At 39.7% G+C, this 27,994-nt stretch overlaps 1 protein-coding gene across 2 annotated transcripts in view; it reads left to right on the top strand.

The window, feature by feature from the left end:
* The window catches only part of DNAH6 (dynein axonemal heavy chain 6), a 224,010-nt gene that overhangs the window by 55,328 nt on the left and 140,688 nt on the right, over nucleotides 1-27,994 (top strand). For both annotated transcript variants that reach the window (XM_001380022.5, XM_016428162.2), the window contains exons 19-30: nucleotides 727-939; nucleotides 2,911-3,003; nucleotides 6,613-6,732; nucleotides 7,724-7,904; nucleotides 8,992-9,088; nucleotides 13,442-13,661; nucleotides 16,134-16,298; nucleotides 16,381-16,494; nucleotides 20,615-20,740; nucleotides 20,845-21,000; nucleotides 23,503-23,664; nucleotides 27,790-27,927. In XM_001380022.5, the coding sequence (XP_001380059.3) occupies nucleotides 727-939; nucleotides 2,911-3,003; nucleotides 6,613-6,732; nucleotides 7,724-7,904; nucleotides 8,992-9,088; nucleotides 13,442-13,661; nucleotides 16,134-16,298; nucleotides 16,381-16,494; nucleotides 20,615-20,740; nucleotides 20,845-21,000; nucleotides 23,503-23,664; nucleotides 27,790-27,927 (1,785 nt within the window). The remainder of the gene's footprint in view (nucleotides 1-726; nucleotides 940-2,910; nucleotides 3,004-6,612; nucleotides 6,733-7,723; nucleotides 7,905-8,991; nucleotides 9,089-13,441; nucleotides 13,662-16,133; nucleotides 16,299-16,380; nucleotides 16,495-20,614; nucleotides 20,741-20,844; nucleotides 21,001-23,502; nucleotides 23,665-27,789; nucleotides 27,928-27,994) is intronic.

Below are 27,994 nucleotides of genomic sequence, written 5' to 3'. Positions count from 1 at the left end.
AAAGAACTATTCTCCTTTCATGCCCTATCCCTTCCCCCAATACAGAGTACCTATACATTAGGACTTCAGTGGATCAAGGATGGTTATTCCCTCTCATGGTCAATATGGCAGATCATACATTCCTCCCCATCCTGTTCTTATGTATTTCCACAACTTCCTCTAAGGAATCTGTCAAGTGCACAAAAGTCCTCCATAGCAACCCTAAATACAAACATCATTACATGGGGGTGGGGGGTGGTTGAAACTATTCACTGCACATTTCCATTAAGAATTGGTAAATTGTATTATCTTCATATATAGACAGACCTTTCATGATTTAATATTGCTTAACATTAATAATATTAACTTAATAAAATACCATAAATATTGAATTAATGATATTAATTATTCAATCTGAAATCATTTTAATGTAGTTAAAGCCATTATACTTATGAGCGTTCATCAAATTATACACATTCTGTAAACTTATACTGATTATTAGCTTTAAAATCGTCCACAAAGACCTAAATTTCTATCATTAAATTCTTTCACCCAAATGAAATATGAAGGAGCATCCTGTCTTTTATATCCTTCATCTTGTGTCCTACTGCATTCCATTACAAAGATCTCCCTCCAGGTTAATATCCACTCATTAATGACTATCTTTTAATTCCATGAGAATTCTATTAGTTCCAGTGTCTTTCAAGATTAAAATGGGATCAAATATCCTTATCATTTGTTTTCTAGCTCCCAGTGATCACAGATTTAAGGAACCCCTTTTTGAAGCCAAGACACTGGGCCTTTATTGAGCAAATTGTTGATGCTACCCTTTTGGACCTTGAAAATACATTAACTTTGCAACGACTCATCGAACTGAATATTTTTAATTTTGGACAAGAGATTCAGGATATTTCTGGGCAGGCTTCTGGAGAAGCATCTTTAGAAACAATACTCAAAAAGGTAAAAGAAAAAAATAAAACAAAACAAACAACTTTAACATATGGTGAAAATCATATGATTCACACTAAGTAGACTGCCGTAGGATTGCCAATTCAGAGAATGTATGTTCAGCGTTAAATCATGGGCAGGTTATCAGCACTGTGGTTTATCTAGTAGCCAGGCTTACTTATCCTCTTCGTTGAGATATTGTTGAATGTGGTCTCTGTCATCCAGAATGTTAACCATCTCTTCGAGCTACTTGATAACTTCTGCTTAGGCAGACGACACACCATCTATTGATGTCAACCAAATCATTCATAAATATTTTGAACAGTTTGTGCAGGACCAAGAATAGATGCCTGGGACATTCTACTTGAGCCTTCTTTCCAAGATGATGGTGATAAATTAATGACTACTCATTGGATCAGGTCATTTAACCAGTTCCATATTCACCCAGTTGTGTTAGTATGGGACCCTTATCTCCCCCATCTTGTACATGTGAGCCTGAGAGATTTAATCAAATGTTTTGTTGAACTAGGATACTAGATCTTTGGCATTCCCCTTATTTACCAAGTTGGTTATTGGGACAATAAAAGGAAATTATGTTAGTCTAACACTACCTGTCCTTGATGAAGTCATGCTAGCTTTTAATGATTACTGCTTCACTTTCTCAGAGCTCAGAAACTCTTCTTTAATATTATGGTCAAGAGTTGATGTGTAGTTTGTCATCTTCACCCTCTTTACCTTAAAACACTTTTAGTTAGCATTTGTCTTTCTCCAACCCATGAGATCTCTCCCATCTTCTAAGATATTTCAGAGCTAATATGCTGAAAAGCACTCAGAAATTGTACCTGCCCCTTTTTTTAGAATGTTAGGAATTGGTTAACCCATACCTGGTGACTTGAGCTCATTGAGGACAAGATTCCATTTCCCAACTACTTCTCCCCATCATTCATTTTGGTTTTTAATTTCTGCTTTTCCAAATGCAACTCCCTTGTCTCCAAGGTTCTTATTGTTGCTGCCTTACTATCTAGTTCTTCCTTATTAGTCAGGGTCAAGTTCAAAATAGAAGGTTCTTTTGTCTTTCTTCCATCTTTTAAATTTATTTATTTTTAAACTCTTACCTTTTGTTTTAGAATTTATACAAGTATTAATTCCAAGGCAGAAGAGCGATAAGGGCTAGACAATAGGAATTAATTGACTCGTCCAGAGTCACACACAAAGCATCTGAGGCTAGATTTGAACTTGAGACCTCCCATTTCCAGGCCTGGCTTGCTATCTAGTGAGTCACCTAACTGCCCCTCCTCCATCTTGTAAAAAATTAAATTATCATTTGAGCAGATGTCAAATTTCTCACCTATTTTGCTTGGCAGAGAAAGCATCAGCAGATATTCAACTAGTTGAAGTCACTCTTCATTCCATACATCCATATCAAATTCTTAATATACAGTGATTCTCCAAACTATCCTCCCTCCCTTCACCCTTTTATCTACTCTCTTACTCTTCCAAAGCCAATTTTTAGACATAAGTCCCATCCCATCAGGCTTCAGTAACACCTTTGAGATCAACCCTTTGGGTCCCCTAGATCATTGTGTTTGTTATCATGTTTTGTATATCACTCAGAGACATCTAGGGTCATGGATTTTATGGCTGTCTCCTGGGATGTTGTCTTCTGGCAACCACTGGTCCTTTATTGTGCTATATAGGCAATGCTCTCCCTCCCTTCTCTTTTCTACATAAAACCCTCTTTTTTCATTCATGATATTCCATTTGCATTCTAAATTCAACTAAATTTATCCTCCTAAGTAAATGAAGATTTAGGAGTTGTTGTTTTTTTAATTTATCTCTCAAGCTTTTAAAAACAAGGTAGCAAAAATGGAATATCTGTTAACTTGTTTTGCAAGAATACTTTTCAGTGACATGGTCATTTTTATGCCATATTTATTTACTTGGAAAATGAATTAATTCTACCAAATATTATTATTTTACAAGGTGGAAGATGCTTGGAAAACAACAGAATTCATTGTTTTGCCTCATCGAGATTCCAAAGATGTTTTTATCCTGGGTGGGACAGATGACATACAGGTAAGTAACGGCAGTGAGTTGAAAGCTTGAGAGAGAGAGAGCCCCATTGCATTATGCATTAATTCTCTGCATCAGATGCAGCCATTTGGACCCATGATCAGGACTCCACAGTGGAACTGGGAACCATTACCCAAACTGTCATAGCTACTGGAGTTTTCTACTTCAATCAATCAACATGTAAATCTTGATTTTTCAAAATATTTTTATTCTTTTACCAATTACATGTAATAACAAATTTCCACCTAAGTTTTCCTATGTTATATGATCAAACTTATTTATTTCCCTTCCTCCCTCCCTTCCCTTCCACCTCCAAGTGCTGGCAGGTTAATCGATTTGGATTATATACAGCATGTATATTTTGAATACTTAGTCCATACAACTCTGAGGACTATACAGAAGAAATATAAAATGGGCTCCTGGTGCTCATTTCCCAGCATATGTAGTCTAATTGGGAAGGTAAAGCTCTGAGGAAAGCTTCATAAAGGTGGCATAACTTGAGCTGGCTTCTCTCTCTCCCCCTCCCCTTCCTCCTCCTTTCTCTTCCTTCTCTTCCTTTCTCCAACTCTTCCTCTTTTTCCCCTTTCTCCCCTTTTTTGGCCATACCTGTTACTAACTACTATGGCAAACCCCTTTCCTACACGACTTGAGCTGCAGATAGAGATTCATCCACAACACTGTCTTCCCAGGCTTTCTCTGTTGAAGGAGCTGATTTTATATATAGGCAGAAGTGCTAAGACATAAGTACAAAAGACACACAGATCCAAGAAAGCCCAGGACCAAATTGAATGATTGAGTGAAATTTTTGTACCTCACTTTACCTTGCTACTCCTCTCAGGGATAATTGGCCATTGTAAATACAAAGAATTATATGAAGCTTAGGGATGGGCAAGTAGTTCAGTTCAGCTGTAATACACACACACACACACACACACACATATATGTAGTGTGTGTGAAGAGGAATATTGTTAAATCAAGCTGGAAAGTTGGTTTGGGCCTTAAATGCCTTGCTAAGGAATTTGCATTTTATCCAAGAAGTAATAGGGATTCTTTGAAAGTTTTAGAGGTTAGTTATGTAGGCAGATCTTGGCACCAGGACAAACTATAGCATCAAAATGAAGGGAAGAAAGGAGAAAGGCTAAAAATTGGAAGACCCACCAGAAAACTATGATGGTCTGCATAAGAGTTGATGAAGTCATCTTGAAGAAAGGAAAAAGGCTAGAAATTGCCAGAAAACTACTATGATGGTCTACATAAAAGTTGATTAAATCATCTTGAAGAAAGGGAAAAGGCTAGAAATTGGAACACCCACCAGAAAACTATGATGGTCTACATAAGAGTTGATGAAATCATCTTGAAGGAAAAAGGCTAGAAATTGGAAGACCCACCAGAAAACTACTATGATGGTCTGCATAAGTTGATGAAGTCATCTTGAAGGAAGGAAAAAGGCTAGAAATTGCCAGAAAACTACTATGATGGTCTACATAAGAGTTGATGAAATCATCTTGAAGGAAAAAGGCTAGAAATTGGAAGATCCACCAGAAAACTACTATGATGGTCTGCATAAGTTGATGAAGTCATCTTGAAGGAAGGAAAAAGGCTAGAAATTGCCAGAAAACTACTGTGATGGTCTACATAAGAGTTGATGAAATCATCTTGAAGGAAAAAGGCTAGAAATTGGAAGACCCACCAGAAAACTACTATGATGGTCTACATAAGAGTTAATGAAGTCATCTTGAAGAAAGGAAAAGCCTAGAAATTGAAAGACCCACCAGAAAGCTACTATGATGGTCTATGTAAGAGTTGATGATGGTGTCACTCTAGTAGATGCACTATGGGTAAAGAAAAGACAATGTTATGGATATAGAATTACCAAGATTTAGTAATAAAGCAGATTTGGAAGACAAGAGGGAATGAAGAATTGCATGTGCCTCTAAGGTTTCAAGCCTGGGTGATTGGGAAGGTGGCAGTAACTCAATATTAATATAGAAGTTTGGAGGAAGAAAACATTGGGTGGGAAGGAGGTTAGAGTTTAGTTTGGGGCATGATGAGTAGAGGGAGCTAAGTGGCACTTTGGATTCAGTGTCATGAAGATCTGAGTTTGAATTTTATCTCAGACACTAGCTGTGTGATCACTTTGGTCAGGTCACTTAATCTCTCAGTGACTTAATTGCCTCCCCTATAAAATGGGGCTGTTAATAACTGTTATTAACAGGGTATTTGTGAGGATAAAGCAAGTTAACATATGTAAATCACTTTGTAAACCTTAAAGGACTGTATAAATGATAGTGATTATAATGATTATCATTGAATTTGATAAACTAGAGAGACATGTAGTTGGAGATGTCTAGTGCAACAGGGAACTGGAGATATAAGTTTATAGTTTCAGAAAAATTTGAGGCTAGATATCTAAACTTAGAGAGCCATATGTTGTAGGAGAGACCCCATTGTAGTCAGACAGATAGGCAGGGAAGATAGTAACCCAGAACTGCAGAAAGATTGAAGGACCTGAGGACTGTGGGAAGTCTTTCAGATTTGGTGAGCCTTGAGAGTGCATTTTCCATAGAGGAATAGAAACCAGATTGCAAGAGTTTGAGAAGTCAAAGGGAGTCAGCAAATATGGAGAAGGATGCTTCATGAACGTCAGGATAAAAGTTGTGGTGGAGTGCAAAGACAAGCAACAATAAATAGACAAAAGTGATTAAGGGACCAGAGATTGAAAAACATTTTAGGAAGCCAATGAGGCAGTGAGAGAGCTGAGGGAGCAGAAGACTGCGATCAGAGGGAGAATCCAGAGTTCTAGATCGTGGAGGTTTAGAACAGGTTGGGAGCAACGTTGAGGGGATGTGAAGGAAGTCGTAGATGCAGGAGGTCAAGGCATGCAAAGAGGCATTAACTTGTGTATTTGAGAGGACAGAGTGGTAGAGGCAGAAGCCCAACTGGAAAAGGGAACAAAGGGAAACAGGTCAGAAGACAGAAGCTCAAGCACACACCTTTCTGGGGAAGTTTACCAAGTCAAAGAAGCAGGGGACATAAGTCCTTACAACTGCTTAGCACAGAAAGGGACTTATCGTTCAGTCGTGTCTGACTCTTCATGACCCCATGGACCATAGCACAGCAGCACTCTCTATCCTCCTCCACCTCCCAGCATCCTCTTTTGGGATTTTTAATAGTCTGGCTGGAATTCCATCACCCCTACACAAGCTTTATTGTTACCAAAGCTTCCTAAAGCTCTCTTGACTTCATTCTCCAGGATGTCTGGCTCTAAGCACTCAGTAGGCACACTATCATGGCTGCTGGGGATGTTAAGCTCTTTCTTGCATAGTTGCTCTATATTTTCTTGGCACCTCTTCTTCATCGCTTCTATTTCTGTTAAGACCCAACCATTTGTGTCTTTTATCTTGCCCATTTTTGCATGAAAAATTCCCTTGATATCTCTAATTTTCTTGGAAAGATCCCACCTTTCCCACTTGAATGCAGAATTCCAGAGAATAGTAGGGAAAAGGTTTTATTAAATGAGCAATGCAAGGTAATAGAAGAAAACAATACCATGGGAAAGACAAGAAATGGGACTGTTCTTACTGCCTTCTCTTTGTTTTTCTTTCCTTCAAGGTCCTTCTAGATGACAGCATCATTAATGTGGCCACAATCGCCTCTTCCCGCTACGTGGGTCCACTCAAACCTCGAGTTGATGAATGGCAAAAGCAACTTGCATTATTTAATCAAACACTGGTGAGCAATAAAATGCAAACTAAATGATTCAAAGAATGTTAGAACAAGAAGGAACACCTGAAAGTGTGTAGTCCACTATCTTTGTGCCTTTAGTTTGGACTGAGAAGCGATGGGGTGCAGTGAGTGAAAAGAGCATCTGTCTCTAGAGTCAGAACATATGGGTTCAATCCTTCTTCTGATGCTTATTACTTGGGAGACCTTGGGCAAGTCATTTCCCTAGTCCTCAGTTTTCTCAATGATGGGGTTGAATAAAACGGCCTCTGAGATTCCCTTTTACCTCTCAGGCTATTATATGCTGTAATTTTTATGTCTTTAGACTGAAAGGAATCATGGTTTAGGGAATGGTTATTGAACTTGGCGTCTCGAGACTTGAATTCAAATGTGACCTCTGTGTCTTACTAATGGTGGGCTTAGTTTCCTCATCTGTAAAATGGGACTAACTAGGTAACCTCTGCTTTATCCAGCTCCATATTTATTATCCTATGATTTCAATATATTAGAATATATATCAATTAGCTAAGTTCTTTGAGGGCAGGAACTATCTTTTTACCTCTCTTTGTATTCCCCTGACACATAGTAGGCATTTAATAAATGTTTAATGAATGAATGAATATGGTTAAAAACAGGAAAAAAATGAAATGTCTTGAGCTTTACAACTAAAAACCAAAATAAAACCTTTACCTTCTGTCTTAGAATCAGATCCAAGGCAGAAAGTTGGTAAGGGAAAGGCCAAAGGAATTAAGCAGCTTGCCCAGGGTCACATAGTTAGGAAGTGCCTAAGATCAGATTTGAACCCAGGACCTCCTATTTCTAGGTGTGACTCTCAATTCATGGAACCACCCAGCTGCCCCCTCTTAATGGCATTCTTGATGTCGCAGCTGAGCTCAGCACTGATCTCCATGGTCTGGGAGCTGGGCACAGGCTTGGGTGGTTCAGGTGGGCACCAGTGACTCCGCAATGGATAACATCTCAATTTTATTGATTTCTCTAGGAGGAATGGCTGACCTGTCAGAGAAACTGGCTTTACTTAGAGAGTATTTTCAGTGCTCCAGACATTCAGAGACAGCTGCCAGCAGAGGCCAAAATGTTTTTACAGGTGGATAAATCATGGAAAGAAATCATGAGAAAAGTTAACCGTTTGCCCAATTCTCTCCGTGCAGCTACTCAACCAGGTACTTCACCGCCAGGATTTGCACAGGAGCATCACTAGCCATTGACAATAATCACTGTCTGTACTGATCATCAGACCCTTAATGCTGAGCATCCAGTATTAAAAATCAGGAAGACTGGAGGCAGCGTTTTTGTGAATTTGATGATGATAAATTCTGGGATTTTGCTTTCACTCCTTCACTTGCTTTGCTGGTTCCATAGTTAATGGTTCCTCCTTTCCTCACTTCTGTGTTGTCCTTACAGTCTTGGTTCTTCACCAGTAAAGGGCAGGGGTACCTCAGTCTCCTTATTCCAACCTACAAAGCATGCCTTTTGTTTGAGACTAAAATGGTGTGTTCTTTGCTCAAACTCCCACCGGTTTGCCATTATCAGTTCTCCACTTTTTAAAATATCATTTTTTTAATTAAAAAAGACATGCATCCAAATCTTTAAATAAACTCTCTACCCAGGGCTAAGAGCAGGACTTGGCATAAAGTAAATGCTCAATAAATGCTTTATAACTTGATCCTCTATTTCAAGAGTTCTTAACCTTGGATATGGGCAGCAACATGGTGGAATGGATAGAGTACCAAGTCTGGAGTCAGGAAGACTCATCCTCCTTAGTTCAATTTGACCCCAAATACTTATTAGCTATGTAACCATGGGCCAGTCACATATCCCTGCTGGCCTCAGTTTACTCTCTGCAAAATTAGCTAGAGAAGGAAATGACCAGCCACTCTAGAATCTTTACCAAGAAAATCCCAAATGGGATCATGAAGAGTTGTACATGACTGAAATCATTGAACGACATATGACCTGGAATTCATGATTTTTAAAAAATACTCCAAATCAACAAGATCACAGATCTTGAGTATACTGGATAATGAATTATATTAAATATGTATGATAAGAATTAAGATGCAGAAGTCACTAGTTCTTTGACAGACAAAAAATGGCAATTGATAATTCCCTGGATTATGTTCTATTAAATACATCAAATCTTTATCCTGTTCATAATATTGCTTCCTTTTGCATAAAATGACCATCTCTGTATTGTGTGCTTTTTCAATTTTTACTACAATTTTAGAAATGCTTTTTTTTGACATATAGGACTCCTGGAAACTTTCCAAAATAATAATGCACTGCTTGACCAAATTCAGAAGTGTCTTGAGGCCTATTTGGAATCAAAGAGAGTCATTTTTCCAAGGTAAGTTTAAAATCCTAAATAGGTCATCTTCAAAAGTTGCTAGTGGTTATCCCCTGCCTCTTGACAGGTATGGCTCAACAAATAAAATATTTAAAGTTCATAATAACTAAGAAAGAGGCAAGAAAGTTGTGATAGAGAAAATCAAGCAGGTAGTATCTTGAAATAGAAGATATTTTAGTCATAGGGCTGGTCTCAGGGAAGCACAGAATCACAGAATCATAAACTCACAGAAGTTGACAATTGGAAAAGACCTCATTCACTCTCTAGTCCCACCCCCCTTTTCATAAAAGGAAACTCTAGTCTAAAATATATCCAGCCTCTTCTTGAGGCTTAGGGAAGGGAAAACATTTTCCATCACCACTAGGATATGTCACTTTGGGACAATTTCAATTGTTGGGACATTTTTCTTGACATCAACCCTCCATTTGCATCCTTATTGCTCATGGTTCTGCCCACTGGGTCCAAACAGAACAAGACTGACTCAATCTTTACATTCTAGTCCTAGCCATCCAAAGTGTTCCCACTATCACCACCTTTTCTACAAACCTTATTTTCTCCAAGCTAAGCCCACCCAGTTCTTTCAAAAGTCCCTCCTACGTTTTGAATTGAAAACCCTTCCCTAATCTTGTTGCCCTCCTCTGGATCCTTTACATCTTATTTAGGTCCTTTTAAAAATTGAGATTTAGAATGATTAGATGCAAGATTCCACTTGGATCTGATTAAGGCAAAAAAAAAAATAGTAGGGCTATCACTTCCCTATTCCTAGAAGCTATGCTTCTCTTAATGTAGCCTGAGATCATAGGAACTTTCTGGCAGCCACATCACATACTGAATTTTATTACACTTGTGGGCCATCAAAGCACTCAGATTTTTTTCTAATAACACCCAAGAAATATAGTAGAGGAGAAAATTGAGACCTGAATAGGCTAACAGGCTTAAGGGAGATTCTGAAACATGAAATCTCAATGACTGTATATATACATAATTTTGTGTGATATCTTAGTAATATATCATGGATGTGATCTCAAATCACTGTGTTGCCTTTTCCCATGTTTAATTAGGAGCCATTAGGGATAATATCATTCATATACTATGAAGTTAGAATAAAAGATTCAGGATTATGATCCAGAATGATTTTTATTATTTTCTTTATGTCCCTGGATGATTTACTATTTCCTTTGTATCTTCAATGAGGCATTGGCACATGCCCAAGATTAGGGTAATCACTTGTCCTATGAGAGGAAGAAAACTAATCAATAACTTCCTGGGGTAAAGATTCTAAATCAGGGGCCAAGTGAACATAAACCAACATCCTGGCCAGAGAATAAGCCTGGATTTTTTCAAAGCACCAAAATCCAAAGGAAAACTTAGACACACACGTGATAACGCCACAGCAGGGAGGCCAGTTATTGGAATCAATAAGGATTTTTGATGAGTGGACTAAAGTGGGAATCTTTTATGGGAAAAGCATCTCTTTTTTGCCATGCCACTGTTCTGATGTGATAGTTCCATTATGATTTGGAGCCACTTTACCTCCTCTTGACTCCATCACACCAGCGAGGCTTGGCCACCATCCTCCCTGCACATCAAGACTGTAGGTAGCTTGGTGGGTGCCATTAGTGGAATTCCTCTACAAGCCCATATTCCTGCCAGGACCCCAAGCAGTCAGTTCCTTCATATCTGTGAGCTCTTCCTCAATTAGTGATCATAGGCAAGAATTTGGAATATATTTTTGAAGTCAGGGTAAGGTCATACTTTGGCTAGATTTGTTTTATCCTGTTCTGGCCCCACCACAGAGGGAAGGCTGTGGGTTCAAACAAGCTTTCCTTCTCAGTTTGTTATCAGTTGAAAATTTGATCACCTCATCCAAGGCAGAAAACAAACATATTTAGCAGAATAGGGTCAAAAGATAGTGCTCAGGAGATTTTATGACCTTTCCTTGAACTAAACTTCTGGTAACCTATCAAAAAAAAAAAAACTATAAAATTGGTTTGGTTTGATGTGTAATTAAAGAAGTCACTCTGGTTCTTAGTGATTACTGCTTCCCTTTCTGAGTGTTTAGAAAACAGCCTTCTAGTAATATGTCATGGAATTTCATCCAGCCTAACTAACTTCAAATTTCCTGTCATATGGTTTGAAGGATTTACCATACTATTATGGAGTGGATAGAGCACTGGGCTTATAAGACCTATAATTTAAATCCCAATTTAGTTACTTATTAACTCTGTGACCCTAGGCAAAACACTTAATCTCCCTAGCCTCAGTTTTATTTGTAAAATAGGGGTAATAATATATTATTATTATATATATATGATATATATATATATAATATATAATAACAATAATAACTGCATTGTTTTTCTCACCAGGTTCTTGTGAGGGTCAAATGAGATTTGTGTATATAAAATGTTCTACAAGCCTTAAATCCTTTATATCAGTTATTATTGTTTCCTTTTTTGTAAATTAGAACAACTCAGTCCTTATAACATATCTGCGAATGTCCAGTATCTTTCAGAGATCACCAGTTGCAGCTTAACAATCATATTTGCAAGTATTTTCAATACCATGGGATGCAGTTGTTCTGGGCTTGCTGACTTGAATTTACAGGGAGGTAGCTTAGAACAATAGAGCATTGTAGACTTCTATTCAGCAAGACATGGGTTCAGATCCCAATGGTCTAGTGACCATGGGCTGAACCTTTCACAATTTGTAAAATAGGAGTAATAATAGTACTTATAATTGTATTTTAGGATTGTCCTGGGAAATATTGCTTCATAAACTTTAAAGTACTATATAAATGTGAATTATTGAAGAAATGAATCTAGGTATTCTTTTGCCATCAGGAAATGATAAAAATCCCCTTGGCTTTTAAATCTGCACTAATAGCTGGCTATCATTTATATAGCACTGCAGGGTTTGCAAAATGCTTTCTATGGGTAATCTTGTTATCTCCCAACAACCCTTGGAGATAAGGACTATTTTCATCCAAATTTTCCAGAAATGGAAACTGAAATGCAAAAGGCTGACTTATCCAGGATCACACAACTACTACATGTCTGAGGCTAGATTTGAACTCTGAGCTTCCTGACTCCAGAACCAAGACTAGAACCACTGCAGTAACCTTTTTTAAAAACTGTATTTCCTGTGATGCAAGTTAACTTGGTGATAAATCTCTTTACTCTTAGCTAGTAATTAGTGAATTTAATCTCCAAATTTAATTGATGACACTAATGACAAAAGAGGTAGGCTCAGAGTAAGGAAGACCTGGGTTTAAATCCTGCCACTACTGGCTGTGTGACAACAGACAAGTCCCTTTACCTCTCAATACCCCCAAACAATTCTTTATGACTATGTTACAAGATTTGAGCGCCATTTTACATTGGTTGGAGTTTCTTCATTTTGGATTCTCTCTACCAATGAAAAACCATGTCCAGACAAGAGAATGATTATCACAGCCCCACATTTCTACATCATTTAAAGTTTACAAAGCTCTCATCTCACATCCTCAAGATGGGTAGCAAAACCCATTATCTTTCTCATTTTGTGGGTAAGGAAAATGAGGCTTAGTCTGTTGCCTGGCCTTTATTTGACCCAGTGAAGTCTTACCAGGTTCTTTTACTCCCTTGGAAGAGTTGTTGAAGCTCAGGGCATCAGGTAGGTGTTTAGTGGAAGATGCACAATTAGAACAATATGGAACCAGAGCTATAAAGCCATTAGATCTGGCTCTGGCCTTTTTACAAGAGAAGAAATTAAGGCACATAGTGGTTATGTGTTTTGCTTAAGGTCACAAAGCTTAGTATATGTCTGAGTTAGAATTCAAATGCCAGTTCTCTTACACCCAGGCTCAGGGCTCTATCCACTACAGTTTTCCATGGCAAAGTATCCATCATGGAGTTTTTCTTATCTTTTGACAAAGAGACAACTCACCACAAAATAATGCAGCTGGGTGTTAGTAGCCTTTTCTTCTAGGTAGTTACAATTCTACAATATTCTATAGAGAGGGTTCCCAAAATTGAAGGCACTTCACAACCAGCTATTTTGCCCTAGTGTACTACACTCAGAAGACCCAACATTTTGGCATCCCTCTAACCAAGTGGAAGAAGGTAACTGAGAAATAGGTGCCCCAAAGCTCAGGACCCTAGTGACTACACTGGGGATACCAGTGGGGTTTAGGAAGAACAGATCTTCTTTGCACCAGACAGTTTGGACTCTGAATCAAGTTCTTCACTCTCCAAAGGGTCTTTGGATAGGAAGGTGGTTTAAATCTTCAAGAATTCCCAAGCAAATAAGGGAAGGATAAATCTATTCAATTTGTGTTGATTTCAATTTTTAAAATTTGTGTTTCTTTGACAGGTTTTACTTTTTATCCAATGATGAGCTTTTGGAAATTTTGGCCCAGACTCGCAATCCACAAGCTGTTCAGCCTCATTTAAGGAAGTGTTTTGATGCCATCTCTAGGTTGGAATTTGCCATTTTGATCTCCACTGAACCCAAAATACCTGGTATTGACACAGAACCAGAAAAAGTTTTTACAAATGATATTTTAGCTATGCTGTCACCAGAGGGAGAACGGGTAAGGATTACACCTTCTCTTCTTCTTGTACATTTAAAGAATTCTAGGAAGGAATCTTGGTGATAAGAAATCTAGTTTGGTCTCCTTGTCTTTTATTTAAATGATTAGGAATCTCCTTTCTTCAATGAGTTGCAGTAGAGAAAGAGGGAGAAAAATGGATAGATAGAGAAAAAGACAGACAGACTTCTGTTGTTGTTGAGTCATATAGTCATATCCAACTTTGTGACACTGTGAACCACACTGTCAATGGAGTTTTCTTGGCAAAGATATTGGAATACTTTGCCACTTCCTTCTTCAGTGGCATACAGAGATTAAATGACTTGCCAAGGGTCATACAGCTAGTAAGTATATCTGAGGCCAGATTTGAACTCAGAATTTCCTGATTCTAAGCCCAGTGCTCTATCCACTCATCTAGATATCTAGATAGATAGATAGAAAGATAGATAGATAGATGGATGGATAGATAGATGGATAGATAGGTAGATAGATAGATAGATAGATAGATAGATAGATAGATAGATAGATAGATAGATAGATAGATAGATAGTGTAAGGGGGAAAAGGGGTTATTTTAAAAAGTGTGGTCACCAGAAATTTATATTAATTCCAAAGAGATTTATTTATAGTTTATTTACAAAATATAGAAAGAGTGAAGTAAGAAAAATCAGAGAGAAGATAGGGTAATATATCTACCCTAATCACTAAGTAATTTACTTCCGGTCCCTAGTCTAACCCAGGCAGGGAAGGTTGGTTCTTAGCTGGCCTCGGCAAAGCCGAGGACATGGGAGAAAAACTCTCTCAAGAGGTTAGTCTCTCCTGGGGCTAATTTATTCAGAAAATATCCAGGAATGGAGTCAGCTCTTTCATTCACCACGTGTCAGTCCAACAGTCTCATCAAGAACAGGGTCTCAGGTTCAGTCAGCAGATTTCTCCTTCAGCCTCCACTCCAAAGAATGAAGAAGTGCCCAGTCTCCACTTCCAAAGAATGAAGAACTGCCAGTAGAACTGCATTCAGGAAGTTGTAACTCCCTTTTAAAGACATCTTCTCTTGTGTCACTTCCTGTGCCTTCCCCTAATTCTATGTCTATCGATCACAGTTGAAGTCCTAATTTAGGACTGCCTGAGAGGCAGTCAATTGATTCTGATTCGTCACCCACTATCGCACACATTTGTCACAAACCTCACACTTAATGATTAAGTAGGATGTTTACACTTTTGGTGATTAGTTCTAAAAATGGACAGATCTCCATACTCAACTTTTAAGTAGGGTGTTTACAATTTTGGTGATTAAAATCTAAAAATAGGCAGGGGTTACAATTTTAACCTTCACAATCAGGGGAGAGTTAATTTTAATCTTCACAAATAGATAGAGAGAGAGATAAAAATATCATGACATATATATATGTGATGTATCATATATATATATATACACATATATTAGCACTTTTATATTCCTTCCAATATCAATTCCCATTTCTTCCAAAGGTAAAAAGAAGTCTAAATATAGTCTCATCAGTAGTCTGGGCACCAGATGTGTGTATATATGTATGTTTGTGTATGTATATATGTGTGTGTGTATGTATGTGTGTGTGTAGAGTTTAGTCATTTCAATCTTGTTTGACTCTTTAAATGACTCCATTTGAAGTTTTCTTGGTGAAGATACTGGAGTGTTTTGCCATTTCCTTTTCCAACTCATTTGACAGCTGAGGAGACTGAGGCAAAAAGGGTTCAGTGACTTGCCCAGGGTCGCACAGCTAGTAAGTGATTGAGATCAGATTTGAACAAAGGGAGATAAGTCTTCCTGAATTCATATTGGCACTCTATCCATTGAGTCACCTAGCTACCCTATGCATTCATATATAAAATTTGTATTTTATGTAAATATAATATGATTTCATCAGTAGGGTGAGCATCAAATGATTCATATATATATATTTAGCCATGCTGTCACCAAAAGGAGAATGGATAAGGAATATTCCCTCTCTTCCTCTTGTACATTCCAATACATTGCAGAATTCTAGGAAGGGACCTTAGTGATAAGAGATCTAGTTCAGCTTCCTCATCTTTTGATTTAATTGATTGTGAGTTTTCCTCCTACAATGGGTTGCAGTGAATGAATATATATATATATATATATATAACATTATATATTATTCTATATGTGTGTACGTATAGTATATTAAAAAAGGAGGCTAGAGTTTCATCAGTAGGCTGGATACCAGATGAAATACAGTATGTATACATATAATATATAGGTTATATTTATATAAAATATGATTTGTATGTGTAAATATATGTCATCTAGTGACCAGCCTACTGATGAAATTCTATTCAGAATTATTTTTCCCTCTGACAAATGCGATTGATTCTAGAAGGAAGATCAAAGTGTTAGACTAACTTTCATATAATCAGGGTACTCAGATGGGAAGCAGCCCTTGGCCCAGGCTCACGGTTGCTGCAAATTCTCTCCAAGGTTGGCCTGGGGAAAGGCCTGAAGGCTCGAGGAAACGTGGAAGATTGGCTGGGCAAAGTAGAAGAAGCCATGTTCACATCCCTGAGGCGCCTAAGCAAAGCTGCCATTGCAGACTATCAGAGCAAAGTCCGGATAGAGTGGGTGGTGGCTGGCCATCCTTCTCAGGTAAGTCCTCATTGTTCATGTTGCCTTTCTAGGGACTTTCAATGGATCTTTCTCTATTGGCCAAGCTCCTTTTCCCTTGCAGGTAGTGCTGACGGTTTCTCAAATCATGTGGTGCCGCGACTTAACTGAATGTTTAGAAGGAGAAGAAACAGATCCCTTGGAAGCAATGGAAACTTTTGAAATAACCAACTTTGAGGTGAGTTTTACATAGATGGAGAAGCTTGATGTCAGAACCTTTCAAGTTTTCTACCTTTCCATCTTTACAAATATTTCTATTATTCATGTAAACTTACATTATTTCAAAAATGGGAAATGTATAAAAAATCAATAGGCATTTATGAAGTACCTACTATTCCAAATGTGCATTGCGCCTTGCCATCCAAAATGTGCCCAGACAGTTCGCGCATTTTACAATGTGAGTCATCTTAGAGATCCATCTTATTTGCAAATATTCCAGTCCTGCCTGGATGACAAGCTGTCTGCCAAGGGACCACTCACTGGAAGCTCAACCGAGAAATGGAACCAGTTCAGAGACGCAGTGAAGGAAACATCAAAGGCAGTCCTAGGCCCAAAACAACGCACCCACCAGGACTGGTTCGACAAGAACAACACTGCTATTGAAGACCTATTGAGCAAAAAGAACAAAGCCTTTATGGATTGGCAAAATAACCCAAACTCTGCTCCTAAAAAGGACAGATTCAAGTCTCTCCAAGCCACGGCACAGTGTGAGATCAGGAAGATGCAAGACAGATGGTGGGAAAAAAAGGCAGAAGAAATCCAGGGCTTTGCTGATACAAAAAACTACAAACAATTTTTCAGTGCCCTCAAGACTATGTCTATGGGCCATTAAAACCCACCACCACTCCCTTGCTATCTATCCTCTGATGGTGGCACTCTCATAAAAGATAAAAAAGGCATCAGCAACAGGTGGAAAGACCACTTCAGTCAGCTTCTCAACCGACCTTCTTCAGTCAACCAAAGTGCCCTTGACCAGATCCCCCAAAACAGCACCATTGAACAACTTGACGTCCCTCCTTCAATAGAGGAAGTCCAAAAAGTCATTAAACAAATGAGTACAGGCAAGGCACCCGGTAAAGATGGGATCCCAATCGAGGTGTATAAGGCCTTAAATGGAAAGGCACTTCAGGCATTCCATGTAGTGCTGACCAGCATATGGGAAGAGGAAGACATGCCCCCAGAACTCAGAGATGCCTCCATCATAGCCCTATACAAGAACAAAGGCGCACGAGCAGCCTGTGACAACTACAGAGGCATCTCACTACTCTCCACTGCTGGAAAGATCCTCGCCTGTGTTATACTCAACAGACTCCTGTCATCTGTTTCAGAGCAGAACCTGCCTGAATCACAATGTGGCTTCCGACCAGATCGCAGCACCATCGACATGGTCTTCACGGTGAGGCAAATGCAGGAAAAATGCCTTGAGCAGAACCTGAGTCTCTACATTGTCTTCATAGACCTAACAAAGGCGTTCGACACGGTGAACAGGGATGCATTGTGGGTGATCCTCAGAAAGTTCGGCTGCCCAGCAAAATTCGTCAAACTGATCCAGCTCTTTCATGTCGACATGACAGGGGAAGTCCTACCTGGTGGAGAGACTTCCGATCGCTTCAACATCTCCAATGGCGTGAAACAAAGCTGTGTCCTCGCTCCAGTGCTATTCAACCTATCCTTCACCCAAGTATTACGACATGCTGTGATGGATCTAAATCTGGGCATCTGCATCAAATACCAACTGGATGGCTCACTACTAGACCTTCGCCGCCTGACTGCAAAAACAAAGATAACAGAGACTCATCCTGGAAGCTCTCTTTGCAGATGACTGTGCTCTCATGGCCCACCAAGAAAATCATCTTCAAACCATTGTGGACAGGTTCTCTACCACAACAAAACTGTTTGGTCTGACTATCAGCCTCAGCAAAACAGAGGTGCTGTTCCAACCTGCACCAGGGAGGCCAACGAACCAGCCGTGCATTACAATCGACAGCACGCAGCTTTCTAAGGTCAACACTTTCAAGTACCTAGGCAGCACCATCACCAACGACGGGTCCCTAGACCATGAGATCAATGCCAGGATCCAAAAGGCCAGCCAGGCACTCGGGCAGCTGTGCTGCAAAGTCCTCCAACACAGAAGTGTAAGCACTGCGACGAAGCTCAAAGTGTATAACGCAGGGTCCTCAGCTCGCTCCTGTACGGTTGTGAGACATGGACACTGTACCAGAAGTACATGAAACAGCTGGAGCAATTCCACCAACGCTCCCTCCAGTCAATCATGAGGATCCGATGGCAGGACAGAATCAACAATCAGGAAGTCCTCGACAGAGCCAACTCCACCAGCATCGAAGTCCTGGTCCTCAAAACCCAGCTACGATGGTCTGGACACGTCATCCGCATGGACCCACAGCGAATACCAAGACAGGTGTTCTATGGTGAATTGTCAGCTGGACTCAGGAAACAAGGCCGACCAAAGAAAAGATTCAAGGATCAGCTAAAGTCAATCTTGAAGTGGGCTGCCATGACACCAAAGCAACTAGAACTCGCTGCCTCTGACAGAAGCAGCTGGCGAACCCACATTCACCATGACGCCACCTCCTTTGAAGATGAACGACGTCGACGTCTTGCCGCTGCAAGTGAACGCCGACACCAGGCCACAACCGCACCTCCCGTAACAACTGGCATCCCATGCTCCATGCGCCACAAACTCTGCGTCTCAGCCTTTGGACTTCAAAGCCACATGAGGGTACATCAATAGATAATAATGCACAAAGACAATTGTCATTCTGGGACACCGAGAGACTACCACTACTATTTCGAAAGGGCTTTGAAAGCCAAAATCTGTTTGATGTTCAAAATCCTTCATAACCTGCTTCCTTTCTACATTTCCAGTCTTCTACCTTCCACCCTCCACTGTACCTCTAGTGACATTGATCTCCCCTCTGTCCCTCCCATGCCATGCTCCAGACATTTCCTCTGATTCTTCTCCATGTCTGGAATGGTCTCCCCCAACATCTCTACCTTCTGGCTTCCCTGGCTTCCTTGCAGACCCAGCTAAAATTCCACCTTTTTTAGGAAGCCTTTTTCTATCCCTTCACACTCACTCTAATTTATCCACTATATACCTGTTTGTACAAAGTTATATGAATCTGACTGAGGGCAAAGATTGGTTTTACCATTCTTTGTACTGTCAGTGCATATAGTGCCTGGTGCCTAAGAAACACTGAATAGATATTTTTGACCACCTGGCAGACACAGTGCTAAGGTTTGAGGACACAAAAGAGAAAAATGAAAATTCCTGGTCACAAGGAATTTGTCTTCTCTCTGAGGAGGCTACACACATGCCCAGTGATCTACAAAGAGAACCTAATGGTAATTTCTAGAGAGTTTGGGGGGCACCCACAGCCAAGAGGATAAGATGCTCTCCAGTTACATTGTCTATATCTTGCACATATTAGAGTATGGGCTCTTTGAAGACTGTGTTCTTATCTTTCCCTTATATCCCTGGTGCTTATCAAAGTGCCTGACACAGTAAGTGCTTAATAAATATTCTTGATTGATTTATGGTGCTTGAGTTTGGCTTTGAAGGATTTTTATTAAGATTAATTTATGGTGGCACTGAGGTGGCCCAGTGAATAGTTAGACCTAGAGACAGGAAATTCTGGGATCAAATCTGGCCTCAGATACTTCCTAGCAAGTGACCCTGAGCAAGTCACTTAACTCCAGTTGCCTAGCCCTTACCCCTCATCTGCCTTGGAACCAATTCTTTGTATTGAGTCTAAGAGAGAAGGTAAGGGATTAAATTTATTTTCAGGGTGAGCACTTACACCTTGAAATCACAAATGCTACAAATCAGGGCTAATTATATTGTCCTATTGAATGTCTAGAATTAAGAAATTGATAGAGAAAATATTAATAATGTAGAATTATTAAGAATGTAGAATAGCTTAAAAATATGTCAAGCAAACCACCACTACTGCCCCCAAGAGTAGTTGTTAAATATTTACACAGTATATCCTTAGTTCAAAGCCTAACTCAGATACTCTGATTTTAGTTTCTATATCTGCAAAATGGGGATGATAATTGCATTTAATTCACAAGGTTGTTTTGGGGCTCAAACTTAGGTTAAGTACTTTGAAAGCCTTAAATCATTATATTCATGGGATAATAGGGCTATAGAATCTTTTTTTTTAATACAAAGCATAGGGAAGCTTAGTCTAATCTCTTTTGGAAAAGTCATGCTCTTAAAAACAACTGTTTTCTTCTGAGCAGGGAAGTCACATTAATTTTTTTTTTAACTCTAGAGATTAAATGCTTTGGCAGGTTTGGTACGAGGCAGTCTTCCCAGATTACACAGAAACATCATAACTGCCTTAATTACCATCGATGTACATGCGAGAGACATTGTCAGTGAACTCGTGGCAACCAAGGTAAATATTTCCTTTGTTTAAAAGCAGTCCCTACCATATTAACTAATGTTGATTCAAATCTGTAAATAAATGAATCCTCTTCTTATTTTGTATCTCCTGGGTAGATCTCCACTTCTGACTGCTTTGAGTGGCAAAGGCAGCTACGTTACTATTGGGATCTTGACTTGGATAACTGTGTGGCCAAAATGGCCCTTTCTCAGTATACTTATGGCTATGAATACCTGGGAGCATGCCCAAGACTGGTGATTACCCCCCTCACTGTAAGTTAGTCTTCATTTATGTTAGTATTCATGTAGAAGAGATACTTAGCCTGGCATAGTAGACAGAGAGCTGTCCTTGGTACCTGGAAGATGTCAGTTCAAGCCTTCTTTCTGCTTGTGTGTAACATTAGGCAAGTCCCTTAATCTCTGAAGTGTTTCAGGCCACTAAACCATACAGAATGATCTCTGTGGGTCATATTGACTTAGAAAACCACACCTGTCAGTGTTTCTTTCTTAAATTAATACATTTTAATCTGGTTTAGGCCATTTCTGGGAATATTGTATGGCCCAATGGCATCTTTGCTGTTGACAGTTCTAGGGGATATGTTATGCATATCATTATATGCATTGGGGAAGGAAATGTCTTCATCTACAAGCTAAATATTTACTAAGAAATACTGCTACAAAAATTCCATGTATATATCTGGGTGAGTGGTTCCTAAATTCCCTACCAGTACAGAGAGTAACCAACCTTTCAATGCCTTCATTGCTGGTACTTCGTGAATAGCTCCAGACAAAATCATGTTCTTCCAATAGCCAGTATTCTGGCCAGGTAGTCTAGGCTTTGGCCAGCAGACACCCAGTCCATTCCCTGGGACCTTACTTGAAGACTTTTCAGCTTTGAAGCCCTGCTGCACTTTCCTGCCTAACCCAGGTCTAATGTTACCTCTATGTCACAATGAGACATCCACTGACTAAAAGTTTCATTAGACATTTATGAAACATCTCTCTATCTAGAATATCTTAATAATAATCAAAATAAGTCCTGCCATATAGATTCCTATGAATTCAATTTGTAAATATCTCCTTGTGTCCTTATGATCTCTCAGATTATAAAGTTTATTTCCCTGAAAACTACCACTGAAGCTTTTCCACTAGTGGACAAAGCCACAAGGGAGTAGCATTAACCACTGTCAACCACCAACTAGCTCTGCTCCAAGGATTTGATTAATTCACAAGCATTGTTTAGTACTATATTTACCATGGGTTGGGTGTTGCCCAAAGTTCTGAGGAGCCAAGAAAGATTAAAATAGTCTCTTCCTCAGCTCTGAGGAACCTCACATCTATTGGGTGAGATAACCTAAAAATAGCTATGTGCAAACAAGATAGACTTTAACAATAAGAAGAGCCAACATTTATATAGTGCTTTCTATGTAACAGATATTGTGCTAAAGCACTTTACAAATATCTCATTTGAAGAACATGACAGCCCTGGGAGTTAGATGCTATTATTATCTCCATTTTATAGTTGAAGAAACTGAGGCAAAATGACATGCCCAGGTCCACACAGCTAGTAAGTATCTGAGGCCAGATTTGACTTCAGGTCCTTCTAACCCCAGGCCCAGCTCTATCTTCTATACCACATAGCTTCAGAATAAACTGGGGATCATCACAGAAAGAAAGAAATAGAATAAAGTCTTCTTAGAAAAGTAGTGTTTTAACCAAGATTGAGGAGAGCCTGGGAAGCCAGGATGGAGAGTTAAACAGCCAGAGAATTCTGTGCCTGGGGACTGCTAGAGAAAATGCACTCAGTCTAGAGAAGTATGAAGAAGAGAAAAGAGGCCAGTGTCATTGGGTCACAGGGTATATGGAGGGGAGTAAGGGAATAAAATATAAGAAGATGGAAAAGTAGGAAGGGAACAAATTTTGAAGGATTTTAAAAGCCAAAAAAATTTTTTTTTATACTTGACCCTGCAGGCAATGAGGGGGAGCCACTGGAGTTTACTGAAGGGGAGGGAATGTGAGATAGACTTGTGCTTTAGGAAAACCACTTTGATAGTTGAGGGGGGGAAGGAAGGAAGGAAGGAAGGAAGGAAGGAAGGAAGGAAGGAAGGAAGGAAGGAAGGAAGGAAGGAAGGAAGGAAGGAAGGAAGGAAGGAAGGAAGGAAGGAAGGAAGGAAGGAAGGAAGGAAGGAAGGAAGGAAGGAAGGAAGGAAGGAAGGAAGGAAGGAAGGAAGGAAGGAAGGAAGGAAGGAAGGAAGGAAGGAAGGAAGGAAGGAAGGAAGGAAGGAAGGAAGGAAGGAAGAAAGAGAAAGAAAGAAAGAAAGAAAGAAAGAAAGAAAGAAAGAAAGAAAGAAAGAAAGAAAGAAAGAAAGAAAGAAAGAAAGAAAGAAAGAAAGAAAGAAAGAAAGAAAGAAAGAAAGAAAGAAAGAAAGAAAGAAAGAAAGAAAGAAAGAAAGAAAGAAAGAAAGAAAGAAAGAAAGAAAGAAAGAAAGAAAGAAAGAAAGAAAGAAAGAAAGAAAGAGGAAGGGAGGAAGGAGGAAGGAGATGATAAAACTAATCAAATGCCATTTTCCTCTATTGGTTTCCTCCAATTTATCCTACATATAGCTTGTTTGGACATAGCTGTCTGCTTGTCTCCACCATTAGGAGCTTCTTGAGAATGAAGACTGTCTTTTCCTTTTCTTTCTATTCTTGTTGCTTATCAAAGTACCCTGCACACAAGAGGAGCTTAATAAATGCTTTCTGACTTAAAATATTTGGTATTGTTGGTTTCATCAGGATCGCTGCTACCTTTGTCTGATGGGAGCACTGCAGCTTGACCTGGGTGGAGCTCCAGCTGGACCTGCTGGCACTGGTAAAACGGAGACCACAAAAGATCTCGCCAAAGCACTGGCCATCCAGTGCGTGGTGTTTAACTGTTCAGATGGTTTGGACTATAAGGTAGAGGGTCCACGTGGGAATGTCATTATTAAATACTGTTCTTTTTAATTCATGCCAAGTGACTTTATAAAACTGGAGTGGGAATAGAGCAGACTCCTCAGGACCATGGTGGATTGAGCTGGGTGGTCTGAGCCAGGAGCCTGGGGGACAATTGAAAGAAACTCCAGGCAGCTCACCATAGCTCACGAGGTCCAACGTTCCATCCCCAGTGGCAGCCAAGTTCTTGTCACACCTGGTATCCACTAGGATGAATCTTATTTTTGCAAAATCACTCTCTAATCTTAAACATCATCTTAGAAAAACGACCTTACAGTATTCAGCTATGGAAATAAAAAGAGCTGAAATGGATGAGGACCGAGATGTAAAACAGCTTTTCATGGCCTCTCATATTGCTCCAATAACCTACTTGTTGCAGTTTCATAGTTCCTAGAAAAGGATGAATTTTGTGGTGGAAAGATAAAGGGCAAATATAAGCAGGATGGCGTCCTGTAGACATTCCTGTCTTTAAAAATCCTCGATTACAAGGAAGAACTAGATGGCTCAGTAGGTTGAGAGCCAGACCTAGAGATGAGAGGTCCTAGGTTCAAATCTAGCCTCATACACTTCCTAGCTGTGTGACCCTGGGCAAGTGACCATCTACCCTTGCACATAAACTCAGGACCACCTTTCTGGTTTCCTGCCAATCTTGCAATTTGATTTTTATGTCTCTGAGGCTCACATGTTTGGGTTAGTTCCCTTCTGTTTTCTCTTTTCACTGATGCTCTCTAGAAACTCTAATAATTGAGGGCTGGCTGGAGTACCTTTCCTTAGCAACAGTGGATACCCCTCAAATGCCAACAGATGATGCAATGGGACAATATGAGGACCTACTGGAAACTGTCTCATTCATAAGATAAGTTGGCTACTAAGGTAGCTAATTTTACTTAGCTACTGTTCTAAATTCTATCATTCCATGATAAGTGAAGAATGCTTCTCATACCTTTGAAATAAGACTTCTTAAAAGTTGCTTTTTAAATGTCTAAAAATGCTGGTTATGGTTTTATTTTTAAATGCCAAATCACCCACATGAGAACCCCATGTAGCTCCCCATTGACTCTAGAATAAAGTCACATTCCTCACCTCGGCAATTAAAGCCCTTCATAATCTGGCATTGGCCTTCCTTTCCAGATTTACTTCCTCCTACCATCCTTCACATATTTCTTGTGGGAAGCCAATGGACCAACTCTTTCCCAGACTCAGTATCCCTTCATGCCTTCATAGACTCTCCCGCAGGTCTGACACATGCTCCCCTTGTGTCTCTGCCTCTTAAATTCTTTAACTTCCTGCAAAGCTCAACTGAGGTGCCAGCTCCTAGAAGAAAATCCTTTCTTGATTTCTTCTTTGAGAATAATCTCTTTCCAAGCTACAATCCTATCCTTGCTTTTGCTCCTAACATATGGTGTCCTCGCATCATCTTTTATTTACTTTTCAGTATAAACATTTCATCCCCTCTCCAGTGAAATGTAAGGCTGGCTCGAGTTCAAGGACTGGTTTTCCTTTGTTCTCTCTCTCTCTCTCTCTCTCTCTCTCTCTCTCTCTCTCTCTCTCTCTCTCTCTCTCTCTCTCTCTCTCTCTTTCCCCCTCTCTCTCTCTCTCTCTCTCTTCCTCTCTCTCTCTCTCTCTCTCTCTCTCTCTCTCTCTCTCTCTCTCTCTCTCTCTCTCTCTTTCCCCAGTGCCTAGCACTATGCCTTGTGTATATATATATATATATATATAATGAGTCCTTAAGAAATGTTTTTAAAGAAAGGAAGAAATGAAAGTGTTTATAGACAATAGTGATGTCACCAAAACATAGGGAAGGACTGAAGATATTTGAGAGCAGGAATGATAAGAAGAGCTATTTGCTAGAATAGGGTTAAGGGTTTGGCTTGAGAGGATTGCTTTGGGAAGAAAAAGAAGCAGTTCTTTGTGTGAGACAGGAGTGCATAATTGATGAGAGAAGGCAATCTGAGTCCTGTGAGATGGGGAGAAGGAAGAAGAAGGAACTTTCATTGAATGGTCTCAATTTTTTTAGGCATATATGAGATAGTCCTCAGTGAAGAAGATGGGGGAAGCTTGAGGAGAGATTTTTTCCAATGGAATTTAATTCCATTTAGATGGATAGAAAGTGTAATGGTTTTTTGATACAGAGTACTTCGACTCTAGCCACCACCAAGTGAATGGACATTGAGGAATCATTTAGCCATGTTTTTAAAACTCCAGCAAAGGTTATATACTATGTTCATACTTATTTGGGAGATATTCAGCAATAACAGCTTGAATTTGATGTGGGAATAAAGTCTCATGGGGCAGGGAGGGGATCAAGGGACTATGTCATAATAGTCACAAGGGTAGATTACTGCCATGACTGCAGTTCGTTCCCACTTGGAAGTTCCTTGAGGCATCTTAAGTTCAACAGGTCCAAAATTGAACTCATTCTCTCCTTCCATACTATATCTTCCTCTCCTCCTATTGTTGTTCAGTCATTTCAGTCACATCCAACTCTTCATGACCCCATTTGGGGTTTTCTTGGCAGGGCTACAGAAGTGGTTTACCATTTCCTTATCTACCTCAATTTACATTTGAAGAAACTGGAGGGAACTGATTTTAGTGACTTGCCAGTAAATGTCTGAGGCTGGATTTGAACTCAAGAAGATGAGTCTTTCTGACTCCAGTCTCTCATTCTATCCACTGCACCTCCCCTGTCCTCCTACCTTCTCTATTTCTGTCAAGGTTACGACCAGTCATTCAGGTCACAACCTGGAAATTATCCCCATTTTTGTGCTTTCACACTCCTGCCCTACCATAACCAATCAGTTCCCAAGTCTTTTTCATTCTACTTCATGACATATCCCATATTCATCCCTTTCTTTCCACTAAGACATTGACCACCCTAATTGAGGCCCTTCTCATGCTTCAATAGAATCTCCTAAATTTTTAACCTAAGCTTGTTAGCTTTGCAATTCTGAGATTTTCCAAATGTCCAAAATATGGCAGGCAGTTAATCAACTCACACTCAACAAAATCAATTAACAAACATTTATTATGTGCCTACTATGTGCTTGGCACTCTGCTAAGCACTGGACTTACAATGGTCAATAATTCTTCTGTATTAACCATATATAGCACCCCTAAGGATGCTATTCTTTGATTAGTAATTATTTCTCGAGTTATCACCTATCTTCAAAGCATCCGTTCTACAGTTACAATTGGGGGACTTGACACTTAGAGAAGATTTCTGAGGTTATACAGCCCTTCTGTAACAATTTAGATCAGTGGTTCTTCACTCTACAACCTGAATTCTATGATTCTATATTGCTTCAGTTCAGATTTCAGAGACAATCCTCAAACAGTGGATGATCTGACAAAATTTTAGCAGCTGATTTCCCTCCCATCCTAACGTTTCTGTCCCTGGGCTGTTTTCTTTCTTACTGTTGGTACTGTTTATTTTATCCTTCTGTTACTGAAGGAGAGAGTGGAAGGGTAGAGACAAGGGAATAAAAGGGCAATTGAAAGATGCCTTCTCCAAGTCAACTCTTTACCGATTGTCAGAAGCCACATCTCAGATATCCAATCAAGGCTGTACTTGTCAACAAAAACCTGGATAATCTTTGGCTTCCTCTCTGATGTAGCTAGGTGGAACACTGCACCTGAAGGCTCTGGAAGCCCTCAAAACCCCTACTATCATCAAGAAAATGTTTATATAAAGGAATGAAAAGTAGGCAGGCACCTGAAGATTAGATTGTGACTTCTGTTTTTAAGAGATGTCTATCTCATTTCAAGAACCAACTATTTCTCTTTTTTAAAACCCTTACCTTCCATCTTAGAATCAAAGCTAAATATCGGTTCCAAGGAGACATGTGGTAAAGGCTAGGCAGTTGGAGTTGAGTGACTTGCCCAGGGTCACACAGCTAGGAAGTGTCTGAGGCCAGATCTGAAGCCAGGACCTCCAGACTCTAGACCTGGCTCTCTATCCACCTAGCTGCTCTGAAGCTACTATTTATTACCTCCAGAGCCCAACTTCCTCATCACTTTGATGAATAAATCATTAAGATTCTGCAAAATTTGGAACAGGACACTCGAGTGAAATTGTCCTCTCGGTTCCAGATGATGGGGAGATTCTTCAGTGGTTTGGCTCAGTCGGGAGCCTGGTGCTGTTTTGATGAATTCAACCGGATTGATATAGAGGTTCTGTCTGTGATTGCTCAGCAACTGATTACAATCAGAAATGCCAAAGCTGCAAAGGTAAGATGCTGGGAGGTCGCCCGATGGGGACCAAATTATGACCTTCCCTGCAATATGTTTTTGATTG

The sequence above is a fragment of the Monodelphis domestica genome, chromosome 1 (genome assembly GCF_027887165.1).
Source record: "Monodelphis domestica isolate mMonDom1 chromosome 1, mMonDom1.pri, whole genome shotgun sequence".
NCBI lineage: Eukaryota > Metazoa > Chordata > Mammalia > Didelphimorphia > Didelphidae > Monodelphis > Monodelphis domestica.
Note: the sequence above shows the minus strand (reverse complement) of the source record. Positions and strands in the feature narration are given on the sequence as shown.